This window comes from Gracilinanus agilis, chromosome 4 (genome assembly GCF_016433145.1).
Source record: "Gracilinanus agilis isolate LMUSP501 chromosome 4, AgileGrace, whole genome shotgun sequence".
Classification (NCBI taxonomy): Eukaryota; Metazoa; Chordata; class Mammalia; order Didelphimorphia; family Didelphidae; genus Gracilinanus; species Gracilinanus agilis.
The window spans coordinates 411,082,415-411,098,335 of record NC_058133.1 but is presented as its reverse complement, the minus strand read 5'-3'; the positions used below and the strand labels follow the sequence as shown (position 1 = coordinate 411,098,335).

Sequence of the window (15,921 nt, the reverse complement as noted above, 5' to 3'; positions counted from 1 at the left end):
AAAAGTTAAAATCCTATTATTATTCTCTTCCTTCCTGACTAAATATTTGGAGCAATATTCTATTCACTTTCTGATGGGAAATATGAAAGAGTATATACTTAACTGATAGCAGGTATTTATTAGGGTAATTGCAAGAATAGTTTAACAAAATTCAGTGAAAAAGGAAACAATGCTATTATCCTTGGGAGAAAAAAAAACACACAATAGCTTATAGTTTCTGGTTTTGTATTGCTCACAAGTTATAATTCCTGACTATCCCAAGCATTCACTTTTCCAAATTCTATGCTTAACAATAAGACAATGGGGGCAGCTGGGTCGCTTAGTGGATTGAGAACCAAGCCTAGAGACAGGAGGTCCTAGGTTCAAATCTGGCCTCAGACACTTCCTAGCTGTGTGACTGTGGACAAAGTCACTTGACCCCCATTGCCTAGCCCTTACCACTTTTCTGCCTTGGAACCAATACAGAGTATCAATTCCAAGATGGACAGTAAGGATTAAAAAAAAAAAAAAAAAGACAATAGATCCTAACACTAAGTGAAAAATATTGATGCATATGTACTTAGCTCAGCTTTTTTGGCTATCATAAATTCATGTATTTGAAATGTGTTATTTTTGAAAACAATTCAAGGCAGAGTCAAGCAATTTGAGATGCCAGGTTTATATGAATCATTCATATAATTTATTATTTTCAGAACTTAATTTTTTCATAGTAAATTTTCTTTTTAAATATAGACACATTCATTATAACAATAAATATTAAAAATTTAATTTGAATCCTATGGTAATTCAGTGAACCATGAATAAAGGCATTACAGGTTATCCAAAGGTCAGCTTTTAAATTTTTTAAATTGCCTCAGCTCTTAAAAGATTGGGGAAAAATTTTGGTTTTAATATACTTTGAAGTACAAATGGACTAGAAATTAATTTACGTAGTGTATGCTTATCTTTATTTGGCTTCAAAATTTAAGAAACTTTTCAGGATTAGAACTGATAATTAAGTAAAAAACAATTTGTTCTGAATATTTCATTTAAATTTTGAATCTCACAATAACAAGGCCTTGGCATAACTGCCTAGACACATTAAAATCCAAATATAAGTCCCAGAATTGACATATCTATTGTGAATTTCTTAGAATCCCCTTAGGTAGGCTACTCTTAGGTCAGACATAAATTTATGACCCTTAGCCAATAACAGCTAATTGTCACATTGGACATTCATCAATAGTGACTCTCCCAAACCTTTTCATCCCTCAACTTTTCCAAGGCTTTCCCTGACCTGGTGAAAAAAACTGAGTCCAGTTGCCAAGAGCTCCATCTTCTACCCTCCTCCTCATCTCATATCACCTACATGCCTCTAGCCACTATCTCCTTTAACCTGTCTCACATAATGAAGTGTTCTCCTTGGCCAGGTCAACTATTCTGCATCTCCTCTAGCAGAATGTCCTGCCCCCATTCTTACTCATCTTCAATTTCTTTCTGTTCCCTGGCTATGCCCCTACTATGTATAAACATTTCTATGTCTCCCCCATCCTCAAACTGAAACTGCTCTTTCTTCAGATATCAAAGATCTCTTAACTGCCAAAGTTCTTCATTCCTCTTTTACCTTTTGCAGCTTTTGATAATGTTGATCATCCTCTTCTTCTTGACATTCTCTTTGATCTAGATTTTTCATGACCTGGATAGACTCAATATACTTCAAGGGCTCCCTATAATTTCTGGGTCATGATGGAGAACCTTTTTTTGGGGGGGGGGGGAAGAGGAGTGATGTGAGAAATGTCCTTAGGCCCCCATGGAGATGGGGAGGGGAACAGCCGGGTCCTGCATCCCTCTGGCTTTCTAGTAATAAAATCTAGTGAACTCTTGCTGGATTGATGCCATGCATGCCCACAGAGAGGGCTCTGAGTGCCCCCTCTGGCATATGTGTCATAGGTTCGCTACCATGGCTCTAGGGTAAAATATAAAATCCTTTAGTGTTCAAAGCTGTTCATAACTTAGCCCCCCACTTTCCTAATCTTTCTAGTCTTCTTATACTTTCCTTCTTATCCCAACACCTCCCCTCAATTCCCTCTGAAAAATATTTAGTCCAGTAACATTAGACACATTGCTATTCCTTGAACAAGACACTACCATTTCCTGATTCTGGGCATTTTTACTGACTGTCTTCCATGGCTGGAACGCATTCTATGATCTCCTTTCTTCAAGTCCCAGCTTCAACAGGAAACCTTTTGCAGTCTTAATTTTAGTGTCTTCCCTCTGTTGATGTCCTATTTATTTTGTAAAGACTTGTTTGTACAAAGTTGTTTACTTATTGCTGGGTGTTACCTATGGTCTTTTACCTTTCTTCATATCCTAAGCACTTAACACAGTGTCTGGAACATATGGCCTTAAAAACATTGTGGTGAAACTTTAAAAAAAAAAAAAAAGACTAGATCTCTGTTTCCACAGAGGGAGTTCTGGGAGTTGAAACTCCCTCCATTAAAGAATGTCACCTCTTCTGCAATTTATGAGGTTTGCTTGAGGAATTGAGAAATTAAATGCCTTGTTCCAGGTCATAAGATCAATATTTAGAAATGGAACTTCCCAGATCTTCCAGATTTTGAGGCTTGATGTCTCTATATTAAACTTAGATATTTCTAATTAAATCAAATTGGCAGGCAAAACTAAGTATTAAGGCATCTGAGATTTTCTGAGATGTTAAGAATCAATAAAAATTGAAGATGTATAAGCAGTTTAATAGTATATTATTCATGCCATTAAAGAAAACACTAATAACAATGTGGATTGTGATCCATCCTGTTTTGTCCATCTTTTCCTATAAAACCAGTGGATTTCTTAATACCACAGGGATACCACTGAAGCATGCTTCAGACGATCAATGAACAAACATTAAGAGCCTAACACATGTCAATCACTGTGTTAGGAACAAAGGATAGAAATAAAATTAAATAATTCCTACTCTAAAAAGCTTATATTCTAATGAGGAAGGCAACAGGCAGAAAAAGAAAATATCAAAAGTGGTATCCTTTTGCAGGAGTTAAGGACGATAGGAAGAGGGTGATCTAGATGTTGAGTTCCTAGAAAAAGGAGGGAGAAGGACCATATAACTGCAATCACTGTCTGGGCTGGGTGGACATTTTTGATTGAATGAACTTCAAAAGCAAAAAGGTTGCTGAGTGTTGGCTAAAGTGGCTGTGGAAGCAAGGAATATTCTGGTTTTACCTCCAGGACCAAGTGGTTGGAAATTTGAGAGAAGGGATAGCCAATGATAAAGCTAGCTGAAATGGTATATGTGTAAGGCTGGGGAGGCATGGAAGATAGAGATCTAGGTTTCACTGAGGGCTGGTAAATTGAGTGACTGGCCATTACAAAGTAAAGTTTGTTCATTAAAAAAGGGAATTCAGAGGACACATTGGAAAGAGAGGGAGGGATAGAAATGTGAAATAAATGGAATAGGGTTAAGGAGGAAGGAGATAGGAAAACCAGAGATAGGAGTCAAAGATAATTTTCTTATATGGCTGGCAATTAATCCAAGGATGGGAGAGAACAAGAAGCTGGGGACAGAAGTGACAGAGGAACAGTAAATAATTCTTATTTACTGTTTATAATCCATCAAGAAACATTCATTAAGCACCTACTTTGTATTAGGCACTGTGCTAAGCCTAAGGGATACAAAAAGGGGCACAAGACAGTTCTTGCTTTCAAGGAGTTTAAGGTCAAATGGGGGAAATAGCATGCAAACAAATATACACAAACAAGATATATACAGGAAACAAGTAAAAGAGGGAAAGCAGTAGAATTAAGGATTGGGAAGAACTTCCTGAAAAAAATGGGATTTTAGTTGGGATTTAACGGAAGCCAAGGAAGTCAGATACACAGATTCAGGGAAGGAGAGCATTCTCAGTATGGAAGACAGTCAGAGAAAATCCTTAGAGCCAAATCCCAGTATCTTAGTCACTAATGGGTATGGTAGAGGATGTTGGGCCAGGCCTATGCCTGTGCCCAGCAGGGTGCTAGTCTTGCTACTTAGTGACCTACTTTTTCCCAGTAAAAGATTTATCTGATGATGGCCATTGATGAGATCACAGATACAGTAAATATTCAAAGTTAATGAACTTATGGTCAGGAAATGAGAAAAACTGAAGTAGATTTCTTAGTTGAATTATGCTCATTAATTTTTGGATATGGAAGGAACCTTAAAAATCTCTTAGTCCAGAGTCACTTTAAAAGTTGAGATTACATATAAAAATAAAATCTAGGTGATTTGTCTATGGTCAATTAACTGATGAAAAACTCAGCATCAGAACATGTCTAATACTATGAATATGAATTATAAAACAACAGAATAACTTTGTGATTTCTTTCAGTGTTTTAAAAAATCAACATAACTTATATCTACATCTATAGAAATAAATGTACACTGACCTGTAACATGCACCTGGACACAACAACTTCAGGTACCTCAGGAAATTTTTGTCGCAGGTCATGTAAAACCTGAAAATCAATTTGGTGGCTTCCTTGGGCCATTCGTGTATTGCCTAATCAGGACTGTTGTTCAATAGGCAGTTCTAGGCCTTAGTGAATATAGTATTCATCTCTTCTGTCCAAGCATTTTCTGTAGAGAAAAGAAAAAAAAATTTAAATGAATTCCTAGTTTTAAAATAATTGTAGTTTTAGAGCAGTTGTTTCAATACTAAAGGGTAGCTGTTTAGGCTATAACATTTTATGTTAAAATGTTAAATTTGCTTTCTATTTCCAAATTATTTTTCTTTGTAAGCCTGAATGGTACTTTGTACTTTTGATAGTGGATATTCTCTATTAGTAAAGAATTCTTAGTCAAAATAGCTGAGCCAACAGGTATTCAAAATAAGAAACTGCTGTCAAAGTAATTTTTCCTTTTTCCTTTCAGAAGGACATCAAATTAAGTTTGCTAAATTACTTCTCTATTAATGGCTGGTAGACAAACTGACTAGTGAGAGTCTTAATGGCTCCACTTAATTCTTTGAACTAAATTTCCTGGAAGAAGTCTGCCTCTGTATATTGATTTACATCTTTTTTTTTTTTTTTTGGTCAGAAAATGAAAATTGTAATTCTGAGTGTTTTCTTTTAAACTAAAGAAGAAAATCCAACAACCAACTGCAGTCATCATTGGGCTGCTTAAAAGTTCTATTAATCTATTTCCTTTTGATGGTCTCTGTTGTGTTTTTTTTTTTTTTTTTAGTATATTCTAAAAATACAGGTATCCCTTCTTTATCACTAAGGTTGGTGGAGTGGTGCCCTGTGATCTGGAAAATCCATTTAAAATATTTTGAACCTTCCTTTGTTCCAGAGAAGAAGTTTGGATTTTTTCTTTTTCTTTTATGGGGTGTTTACAGTACCTTTCATACATTTGAGTTACTAAACTTTTAAAGATATAGTCACATTTTTAGCCTTTGCATGTCATCTGCTGGCTTTCATGTTCTTCTTTGGAACCTTAACTTTTCATTTATTTTAACTTTGAAAAAGAAATTGTATGTATTTATAGTATTAAAGGGTAAAATGTTGGCATTATACAATACTATATATGTAGTTTATGCATTTCTGAATTTCTAAACCCATCTATTTTGGCCTTTGTGTGTTGTCTGTGGCTTCCACAAAACTCCCCAAAGATTGCCATTTAATTTCTTATGCCGACCCATGATACATTGAAACTGAGATGGGTAAGGGATATCTGAACTTTATTTTTGTAAAAATATAAAATTCTGGGGGTAGCTAGGTAGCATACTGGATGGAGCATTAGGTCTGAAATTGGGAAGGATTTGGATGGCTTCAGGCACTTCCTAGCTGTTATATCTCAGGCAAGTCACTTAACCTCAATCATTTAGACCCTGCTGCTCTTCTATCTAAAAATTGATTCTAAGACAGAAGATAAGGGTAAAAAGAAAAATAAATTTTTTTCAAGGTATAAAGTATATTTATAATCCAAAGATATTGGATTTTGTCATTTAAAATGTGAACTATCATTCTTATCAAACACTGAAATTAAGTAAAAAATGTAAACATAAATGCCATATAATGCATTTACATTCATATCAATTTAATGTGTTTACCAGAGCATTAACTAGAAATTTTTACAACTTAGAAAAGTAGCATAAAAGGCACTCTGGGGAAGGGCTATCATTTGGGCTAATATAGAGGAAGGGTAGTAGTTAATACTATGGTCTAAACATTCAATTTGTTGAAAATGTACTTATTTCCCCTCATTTCTGACAGAACTTGTCATTTATCATAGGCTTAATTAAGATGGTAGCTTAGAGTTGTTTTAATTTGCCTTTCTTTAATCAATAATGATTTAGAGCACTTTTCCACATGGTATATTAACTTTGATTTGCTTTTTACCAATTATCAATTGGGTTATGACTCTTCTTTTATGAATCTGACTCAATTCTCTATATATTTGAGAAATGAAGCTTTTATCAGAAGAACTTGATTTAAACATTTGTGATATTACTTAAATGTCTGACAAATAGGGAAGAACAAAATACAAACTCAAAAGGACAGGTATGACAAAAAGGGAACATGTAAAGTTCTCAAAAAAGGAAATTATCAAAGGATGTCAAATCCCAAAAGAACTCCTGGAAAATCTTGAAAAGAAGTTTAAAAAACCAAATAATAAAAGAATTGACAGAAAGACTACATTTGGGTAGAAAAAATTTGAAGAAATCAACTTCCTAAAAATTAGAATAGGTCAAAAGGAAATAGAGGCACAAAAATATAGAGAAGAAAACAACTTTCTAAAGACTAGAATAGACCAAATAGAAATGGAGGCAAAAGCCTGAAAACTAAATGAAAAATCCCCACTTGAAATAATTCCTTAAAGAATAGGCCGAATGGAAAAGAAAATACAAAAAGGTAAGGAAGAAAATAACACCCTACAAATTAGAATAGGGCAAATGGTACTTCATTATCTATTGTATCTTTCAACAAAATGTAGTTTCCCTGAATTAGATCTATTTGAACTTTTGTTTTGTCTGAGATTTTGATAGCTATTCCTGCCTTTTTCATTTTAGTGGAAGTTTAATAGATGGATTCTTTGAGTCCTTTAATTTAACTTTGTGAATGTTTCCAAGTATGTCTCTTGTACCCAACATATTATTGGATTGGTTTCTAATCCATTCTGCTATCTGTTTCCATTTATTTTATGGGGTTAGCTCATTCCATTCACATTTACTGTTATGATTATTGTGTATTTTCCTCTATCCTATTTTTTTCTGTTTATCCTTCTCTTTTTTTATTCTGTCCCTCCTTAAAAGTCTGTTTTGTATCTAACCAACATATCCCTTAATCTTCCCTCCCTTTTATCACTCTTTCCCCCATCTCTTATCCCCTTCCTCTATTTACCTACTGGGTAAGATAGATTTCTATGTTCAATTGAATATGTATAATCTTCCCTCTTTGAAGCAATTCTAATGAGTGATGTTCAAGCATTCTTTCCCTCTCCACTATAATAGTTCTTCCTCGCATGCCTATGACTCTTTTATGTGAGAAAAGTTTCTCCACTCTTTCTTTTCCTTCTTCTACCAGTGCATCCCTTTTTCTCATCCTATATTTCTGTTGGAGATCCCACCACAACTGATTTACACACATGACATTATTATAGGTAGATTCTTTCTAATGGCCTTAATAATGATAAAGTTCATTGGACTTACATGTCACATTTCCCCATATAGGAATGTGAATAGTTTAACTTTATTAATAAGTCCCTTATACTTTTTCATGTTTTTTTTTAATGCTTCTCTCATCTTCTGTTTGAATGTCAAAATTTCTATTCAGCTTTTTTTTCCATTAAAAAGGCTTGGAAGTCATCTATTTCATTAAATATCCAATTTTCCTCCTTTAGAATTATACTGTTTTGTTCAGTAGGTTATTCTCTTAATTATAATTATAGCTCATTTGCCTTCCAGAATAGTATATTCCAAGCCCTCTCATCTTTTAATGTGAAAGCTGCTAAATCCTATATGATCCTGTGTCTACAATATTTGAATTGTGTCTTTCTGGCTGCTTGCAATATTTTCTCCTTGATCTGAGAGCTTTGGAATTTGGCTAAAATATTCTTGGAATTTTCATTTTGAGGTCTCTTCCAAGAGGTGATCAGTAGATTCCTTTGATTTTTATTTTACTCTGTGGATTCAAGATATTGTGTAGTTTTCCTCTAAATATGACATCTGGGCTCTTTTTTTTTAATTATAGATTTCATGGAGTTCAATAATTTTAAATTGCCCCTTTTTAATATATTTTCCAAATCAGTTGTTTTCCACAGAAATATTCATATTTTCTTTTCATTATTTCTTTTTAAAAAAATTCTTTTGACTTTGTTTTATTGTTTCTTTTAGTCTTGTGGAGTCATTAGCTTCTACTTGCCCAATTCTAATTTTTAAGAAGTTCTTTTAGTCAGTGTATTTTTGTGCCTTTTTTACCATATTTAATTTTTTAAGCATTATTTTCTTTAGTACTTTTTGCCTTGTTTACCAAACTGTTATTCTCTTTTCATAGTTTTCTTGTATCACTCTCATTTCTTTTTCTATTCCCTCCTCTACCACTCTTATCTATTTAAAAAAATTCTTCCATGAATTCTTGCTGGCCTTGGATCCAATTAGCATTTTTCTTTGAGGCTTTGCTTGGAGCTGTTTTCATACTGTTGTCTTTCTTCTAATGTCTTCATGTACCCTCCCTCCCCCAGTAGTAAGTTTTTATGGTCAATTTATTTCTTTTGTTGTTGCTTATTCATTTTCCCAGCTTATTTCCTGACAGAATTTTATGTTAAAGTTGAGCTCTGCTCACCTGAGGGTAGGGAGGCAATGTGTCAAACTTCAGACTTTTTCATGCTGCTGTTTTCTGGGGTCTGCAAATTTTTGTTGCTTTTAGGGTGTGATTCAGGGAGAGAATTGCTCTCCTGGTCTGCTTCTCTGCAGCCCCCAGTACTAGTGCTCCTCATTCTCCCTCATATCTTATGTATTTAGTCAGTTGCCAAAATCTTGGCATTTTTACTTCCACAGTATTTCTTATATCTGACCCCTTCTCTTGACTTACAGCGTTTTGTATAGTTTAGGCCTTTATGACCATATGATGACTAGCTTTCTCTCTGTATTCCCCTCTTACTTTAAAGTTATCCCTTCTACATGAATAGGCAATTTTCAGATAAAGAAATCATAACTATCAATCAGCACACGAGAAAGTGTTCTAAATCTCTAATAATTAGAGAAATGCAAATCAAAACAACGCTGAGGTATCACCTCACACCTAGCAATTGGCTAAAATGACAACAAGAGAGAGTAATGAATGTTGGAGGGGATGTGGCAAAATTGGGACATTAATGCATTGCTGGTGGAGTTGTGAACTGATCCAACCATTCTGGATGGCAATTTGGAACTATGCTCAAAAAGCTTTAAAAGACTGTCTACCTTTTGACCCAGCCATACCATTGCTGGGTTTATACCCCAAAGAAATAATAAGGAAAAAGACTTGTACAAAAATATTTATAGCTGCGCTCTTTGTGGTGGCAAAAAATTGGAAAATATGAGAATGTCCTTCGATTGGGGAATGGCTGAACAAACTGTGGTATCTGTTGGTAATGGAATACTATTGTGTTCAAAGGAATAAAGAACTAGAGGAATTCCATGTGACTGGAATGACCTCCAGGAACTGATGCAAAGTGAAAGGAGCAGATCCAGGAGAACATTGTACACAGAGACTGTGGTATAATCGAACATAATGGACTTCTCTTCTAGTAGCAATGCAAGGATACAGAGCAAGGCTGAGGGACTTAGAAAGAAAACTAGCCACATTCAGAGGAAGAACTGTGGGAGGAGAAACACAGAAGAAAAACAACTGCTTGAACACATGGGCTGATAGGGATATTATTGAGGATGTAGACATTAAATGATAACTCTAGTCCAATTATCAATAATATGGAATTAGGTCTTGATCAATGATACATGTAAAACCCAGTGGAATTGTGTGTTGGCTAAGGGGTGTTGGGGGAGAGGGAAAGAACATGAAATATGTAACTAGGAGAAAATATTCAAAATTAAAATAAAAAAAATAAAGTTATCCCTTCTAAATAACTTTTTAAAAAGTCAATAAGACAGAAAATATTTAGGCCCTATTTGATAACTTCTGGGAAAATGGAATTGGGCAGACGTTAGGCTAAAGCAGATATCTTATACTATATAATTCAATAAACTCAAAATAGATATATCACTTGAATATTAAGCCATGAAAAATTAGAAGAGAATCAGAGCATACAGAGCTCTAAATAGGAAATGAATTCTTAAAAGAAACAGAAGATAATGGTAAAAGAGAATTTTTATTACATGAAACTCAAACAGTTTTGCACTCTCAAAATTGATCCATCAAGAATAAGGGAAGAGGTCAACTGGAAAATAATTTTTTAAAAAATTAAATAAATGTAATGAAGAGACTAGAATCTAAGAGATATAAGACAACTAACAAATACAAAAGACTAAGTGTCATTCACCAGCTGATAATTAGTCATAATATAAATAGTTCTCAAAACCATTAATAACCATATGAAAGAATGTTCCAAATCACTAGTAATAAAATTAATGAAAATCAAAATGATCCTAAGTTTATATCATACTCAATAAATTGGCAAATATGACAAAAGAGTGGAATAGTGTTGGGGCAAAATAGACATAGTAATGCAATGCTGGTGGACCTATGAGTTAGTACAACCATTCTGGAAAGCAATTTGGAATTAAGTAAAAAAAGTAAATGAAATGTGATTTCACTGTTATTAGTGAGGGCACTACCATCCCATTCACCTAGACTTGCAATTCGGGATTTTAAAAATAATTGTATTTTAAATGTACTCTAACTCTCATTCAATTTGTTGCCAAGGCTTGTTGAGTTTATCTTTATACCATCTTTTCTCTGACATTGCTACCACCCTAGTGGGGGCCCTAACCATCTTACACACTTGGACTACTGTCATAGCCTGCTGCATGGTCTCCGTGCCACTAGAATCTATTCTAGTCAATCCTCCACTTAGCTGTGGTCATTTGACCATGTCAACCTTCCCTCACTGATCTAAAATTCTACTTTCCTATACAAAGACTTTCCTGATATACTGTTTGCCCCACTCCACAACCTTCTCATTAAAAAACCAAAGAGAATGGAAACATAAAATAAAAAACCTTGTAACAAATACAATCAAGCAAAATGATTCAATGTCTCTTTATGTATCCTAAGCCTATCAATGTTCAACCCTCTTTGTCCATTTCAGATCAGGCTCCTTCATGTCTATTTTTCTCATGTACCTCAATTATGAGAAACAGCAAGGTTTTACTCCTCTTCCTTCCTACAATAAAAGTGCATTCTTTTTACCTCCCTTCTTTTGTTTCCATTTAAAGCCCTCACAACAGAACCAATAAGATCCTGTGTTTTTCTTATTTAATTCCTCAATGACCTTTGAAGTCATTTAAGATTCTAAAGGGATACTTGCTTCTTCACTCATTAGAATGTTAGCATAATTTCATCAACACAAAGTCCCCTCCAATTTCTCAAATAAATTTACCTTTCCAAGTTTCATTGTACCCTTCTGCATTTCAATGTTCCTACTTAGCTTGGGTCTTTTTTCAGAAATTCTTTAAATCTCTTCCATGAAAGGCCCATACTCCCAGAGAATAAGCTATTCTTGGTTGTAAGCTTTTTTTTTTTTTATCATTTGCCTTTTGGAATATTGTAATCTAAGACCCAATTATTTTCCAAGTCCTCTTGGTTATATCATTACAAATAACACTACCATCACCATCACTACTATTACTTAAACTACACTATCATAATAGCAACTAGTTCTAACTAGTATTTACATAGTGCTTTAAAGTTTGCAAAACACTTTACAAATCTTTTCTCATTTGATTCTCACAACAACTTCAAGAGATAAGTGTTATTATTATCAATGGAGCAGACAGAAGCTAAATGGTTCACATGGGTATTAAAGAGTTTGAGGTAGTAATTTCCCAAATATATAAGGAATAAGTCAAACTTACAAAAAATCAAGACATTACCCAATTGAAAAATGGTCAAGGGATATGAACAGGCAGTTTTCACATGAAGAAATCAAAACTATCAATAATCACATGAAAAGTATTCTAAATCCCTTCTGACTAGAGAAATGCAAGTAAAAACAACTCACTCCTAGCAAAGGGCATGTGGCAAAATTGGGACATTAATGCATACCTGGTGGAGTTGTGAATTAGTCCAACCATTCTGGAGGGCAATTTGGAACTATGTGCAAAGGGCTTTAAAAGACTGCTTATGCTTTGATCCAGCCATATCACTGCTGGGTTTGTACCCAAAGAGAAAATAAGGAAAAAGACTTGTACAAAAATATTTATAGCCGCGCTCTTTGTGAAGTGAGGTAAACTAAGTCATTGTCCAGAAAGTAGAAATCAAGAATAAGTCTTCCTGTGAAGGCCAGACAACTCAAAAATAACATTCACATGAGGAAATTAACTCCCTACAGCTGTCTCACAGTCCAGGATAAGAGTTACAGTGGAAAGCCCTGCGCTACTAACTTCCAGACAATGAAAAGTTTGCTTCAAGGCTATGTAATGAACATTATTATTCTCTTTGTATCTTGAACCCTATAAAAACTGTATTTTAATTTCAGTTCGGGGCAGCCTTCACTAGGAAGGTTGCCTTGGCCAGCTAGGTATGTTTATTAATCAACAGATTAATGTTAATTCCATATTAATTAATTAATTCCATAAATATTGATTCCACTAACTTGAACTTCTGGGTGTTTGGACTCATTTTGTGAGGTACTCCACTTCATTTGTGGTGGCAAAAAATTGGAAAATAAGGGGATGCCCTTTGATTGGGGAATGGCTGAACAAATTGTGGTATATGTTGGTGATGGAATACTATTGTGCTGAAAGGAATAATGAACCAGAGGAATTCCATGTGAGCTGGAAAGACATGCAGGAGTAGAACCAGGAGAACGTTGTACACAGAGATTGATATACTGTGGCACAATAGAATATAAAAGACTTCTCTACTAGCAGCAATGCTGACCCAGGACAGTCCAGAGGAACTTATGAGAAAGAACGCTATCCACATCCAGAGAAAGAATTGTGGGAGCAAAAACACAGAAGAAAAACATATGATTGATCACGTGGCTTGATGGGGTATGACTGGGGTTTTGATGTTAAAAGATCAATCTAGTGCAAATATGAATATTATGGAAATAGGTTTTGAACACTGACACACATATAACCCAGTGGAACCACTTGTTGGCTTTGGAAGGGGGGAGGAAAAGAACAGGAATCATGTAACCATGGAAAAATATCCTAAATTAATAATTTTTAAAAAAGAAGAGTCTGAGGTGGGATCTGAACTCGGGTCTTCCTGATTATAGCCTCCCTTCCCCTTCATCCACTGTGACACCTAGCTGCTACCATTATAAATATTCTTGCATATACCCCTTTCTATCCTTGATACTGTTACCATCCTGATGCAGGCCCTGCACTACTGTAATAGCCTTCTAGGTCAGTCTCCCTGCTTTGGCTGTCTTTCTCTTCTCCAGTTCATCCTCAACTCATCTATCAAAGTGATCTTCCTAAAGCAAATGAATGACTATGTCCCTTATTCTCTGCCTCCCAACTTCATCAGCTTCCTATTACCTCTAGGATCAAATATAAAATCCAGTTTGGCTTTGAATCCTGGTCCCTTCCTACTTTTCCCATCTTCTCACATCTCATTCCCCTTTACATACTCTGCCATCCAGGGGCCTCTTTGTTATTCCCCACAAAAGACATTACACTTTTCACTAGCTGTTTCCTATGTTTGGAACTTTTCCCCTTATCATTTATATCTCCTGACTTACCTGGCTTTCTTCAGGTCTTGGCTAAAATCCTCGCTTCTGCAAGAGATCTTTCCCAGTCTTCTTTAATACAACTGCAATCCCTCAAATATTACCTTTAATTTATCCTGTATACATATAGACAAGGTATCTGGGGCATGAGATGAGAATTCATGAAAAATAGCTAGATCATTAAAAGCAGTAGGCACCGTCTATTGTCTTATTTATCTTGTGTATCTACTGTACCCTGTTAGTCATTGTTATTTTGTTCTTTTTCCTGTCCAAAGTTCTTTCTCATTGATAGAGAAAAGAGAAACAAAACTGAAAATTGGGCAGCTTCCTCCTGTTCAATCAGCAGCTTTCATCAGAGCATTAGTATCTTCCCTTCTTTGATTTTATTTTTCTCAATATACTTTAAAAATCCACCATTTTTCCTCTTAGATTTTCTCACTAACCTCAATTCATTGTTTCAGTACCCATGGCACTATCCTCACAGTAATGTGACTTTTTTCCCCCCAATCAGTTATTTATGTGTGCTTCTACCCTAGTACACACAAAATTTAATTTTGTTGATAAGTTCTCTGGACATCAGCACCTGCTTTTTCAGAAAGCCTTTCTTTTTTTCTCTTCATCAGAAATGTTTCTCTTTATTGTCTTTAGAAATGTTTCATCTATCTCTAGTGCCTTTTAAATCTCTTTTTGAGGAAATCATGATATATACTAGGGAAGTGTCTTGATTAGTCATTAATTGTTGTCCTTTTAATTTTTTGAAACATTTTAAACCTATTTTTCCTAACATTGTTTTCACATAATGCTTACTTTCCCGATGTAGTGTTACTAAGTACTGAGGTATAATGCTAATTTAGTTAGAAGGATATTACTGAACTTCTTCACAGAGTTTCTTTACTATTTCAGCTTTCACAAGGATGCTGGAATGTGAGCTGTAATTATCTTCAGGGAGTTATATTTTCTTACAATCATCCTGAAAAATGAAATCGACCAATTGAGCCATGAAATTTCTTGTTGCCTTTTGGAGCACAATGAAACTCAATCTGTCAATAGCAGCAGCTGTTGTAAATCTCTTTTCCTCAAGTTTCTTTTAACAGTTTCTCACTGCTTCCCTTTAAAAGACATCTAACTTTTTGAGGAAATAGAAGCCCTCTCTTTAAAACGGCCTATTAATCTGCATGCCTTCTGCCTTTGCTCTTCATCAGCCTATCCTTCACATAGCTGACAAAGTCATCCTTCTAAAGCACGGGTCTGACCATGCCACACCTTTGCTCAAGAATCTTCAGTGGCTCCCCACAGTCTCTAGGCTGAAATAAAACTCCTTAAAATTTGACCTCTGATGTGCCTCCCAGACTGGCTTCAGACTAAATTCATATTCATTCACTTTACATTCAGGCAAAATGGTGCATTTGCTCCTTCCTGAATTCAATAATTGATTTCCTACCCCTAGGCTTTTGCACAGGAAACATTCTGAATGCATGAAACATAATCTTTAGCTCTTTTTTAAAGTTTTTTTGTCCATGTAGCATATCTTAGGACTTTTAGAGATGGAGTACTGGTCCTCCCCCTGTCCCCCCCTTCCCCCCCGCCCCAAGTGCTGGGCACATCCTGCCCTCACCTTTACAGGGGAGGGAGAAAGTGCTCTCATTGGGCTATTGGGCAGAGGGGCAGGTGAAGTGAGGAATGTCCTCTGGGAGTGTAGAGTGGGGGAGGGGAATGACCCAAGAGCTCTGCTCCCCTCTAGCTCTGCCACCTCTGAGCTCTGTGAGCTGTTCACCTTGCTCTCATTGGGCTGCTGGGCAGAGGGGTGGGTAATATGAAAAAATGTTTTCAGGTATAGTGGAGAGGGGGAGGGAAGCAGCTCTGCCTGAGTCCCTCTGCCTTTCCAGTAATGAACTCTGGGGGTGGGTGGGGAGAAGGTGGCCATGTGCCCACAGAGAGTGCTCAGTGTGCCATCTTTGCCACCTGTGCCATAGGTTTGCTATCATTGTCTTAGAAGACCTCTTTCTCCTACAGATTATTTCATACATAACTATGTAAAGTTGTAACAC

The 15,921-nt window shown here is 35.5% G+C and overlaps 1 protein-coding gene across 1 annotated transcript in view; it reads right to left on the bottom strand.

Moving 5' to 3' along the window:
• The window catches only part of TAB2 (TGF-beta activated kinase 1 (MAP3K7) binding protein 2), a 117,225-nt gene that overhangs the window by 22,685 nt on the left and 78,619 nt on the right, over window positions 1-15,921 (bottom strand). Inside the window, exon 2 of the mRNA XM_044671649.1 lies at window positions 4,423-4,612. Within this exon, the coding sequence (XP_044527584.1) occupies window positions 4,423-4,524 (102 nt within the window). The 5' untranslated portion in view covers window positions 4,525-4,612. The remainder of the gene's footprint in view (window positions 1-4,422; window positions 4,613-15,921) is intronic.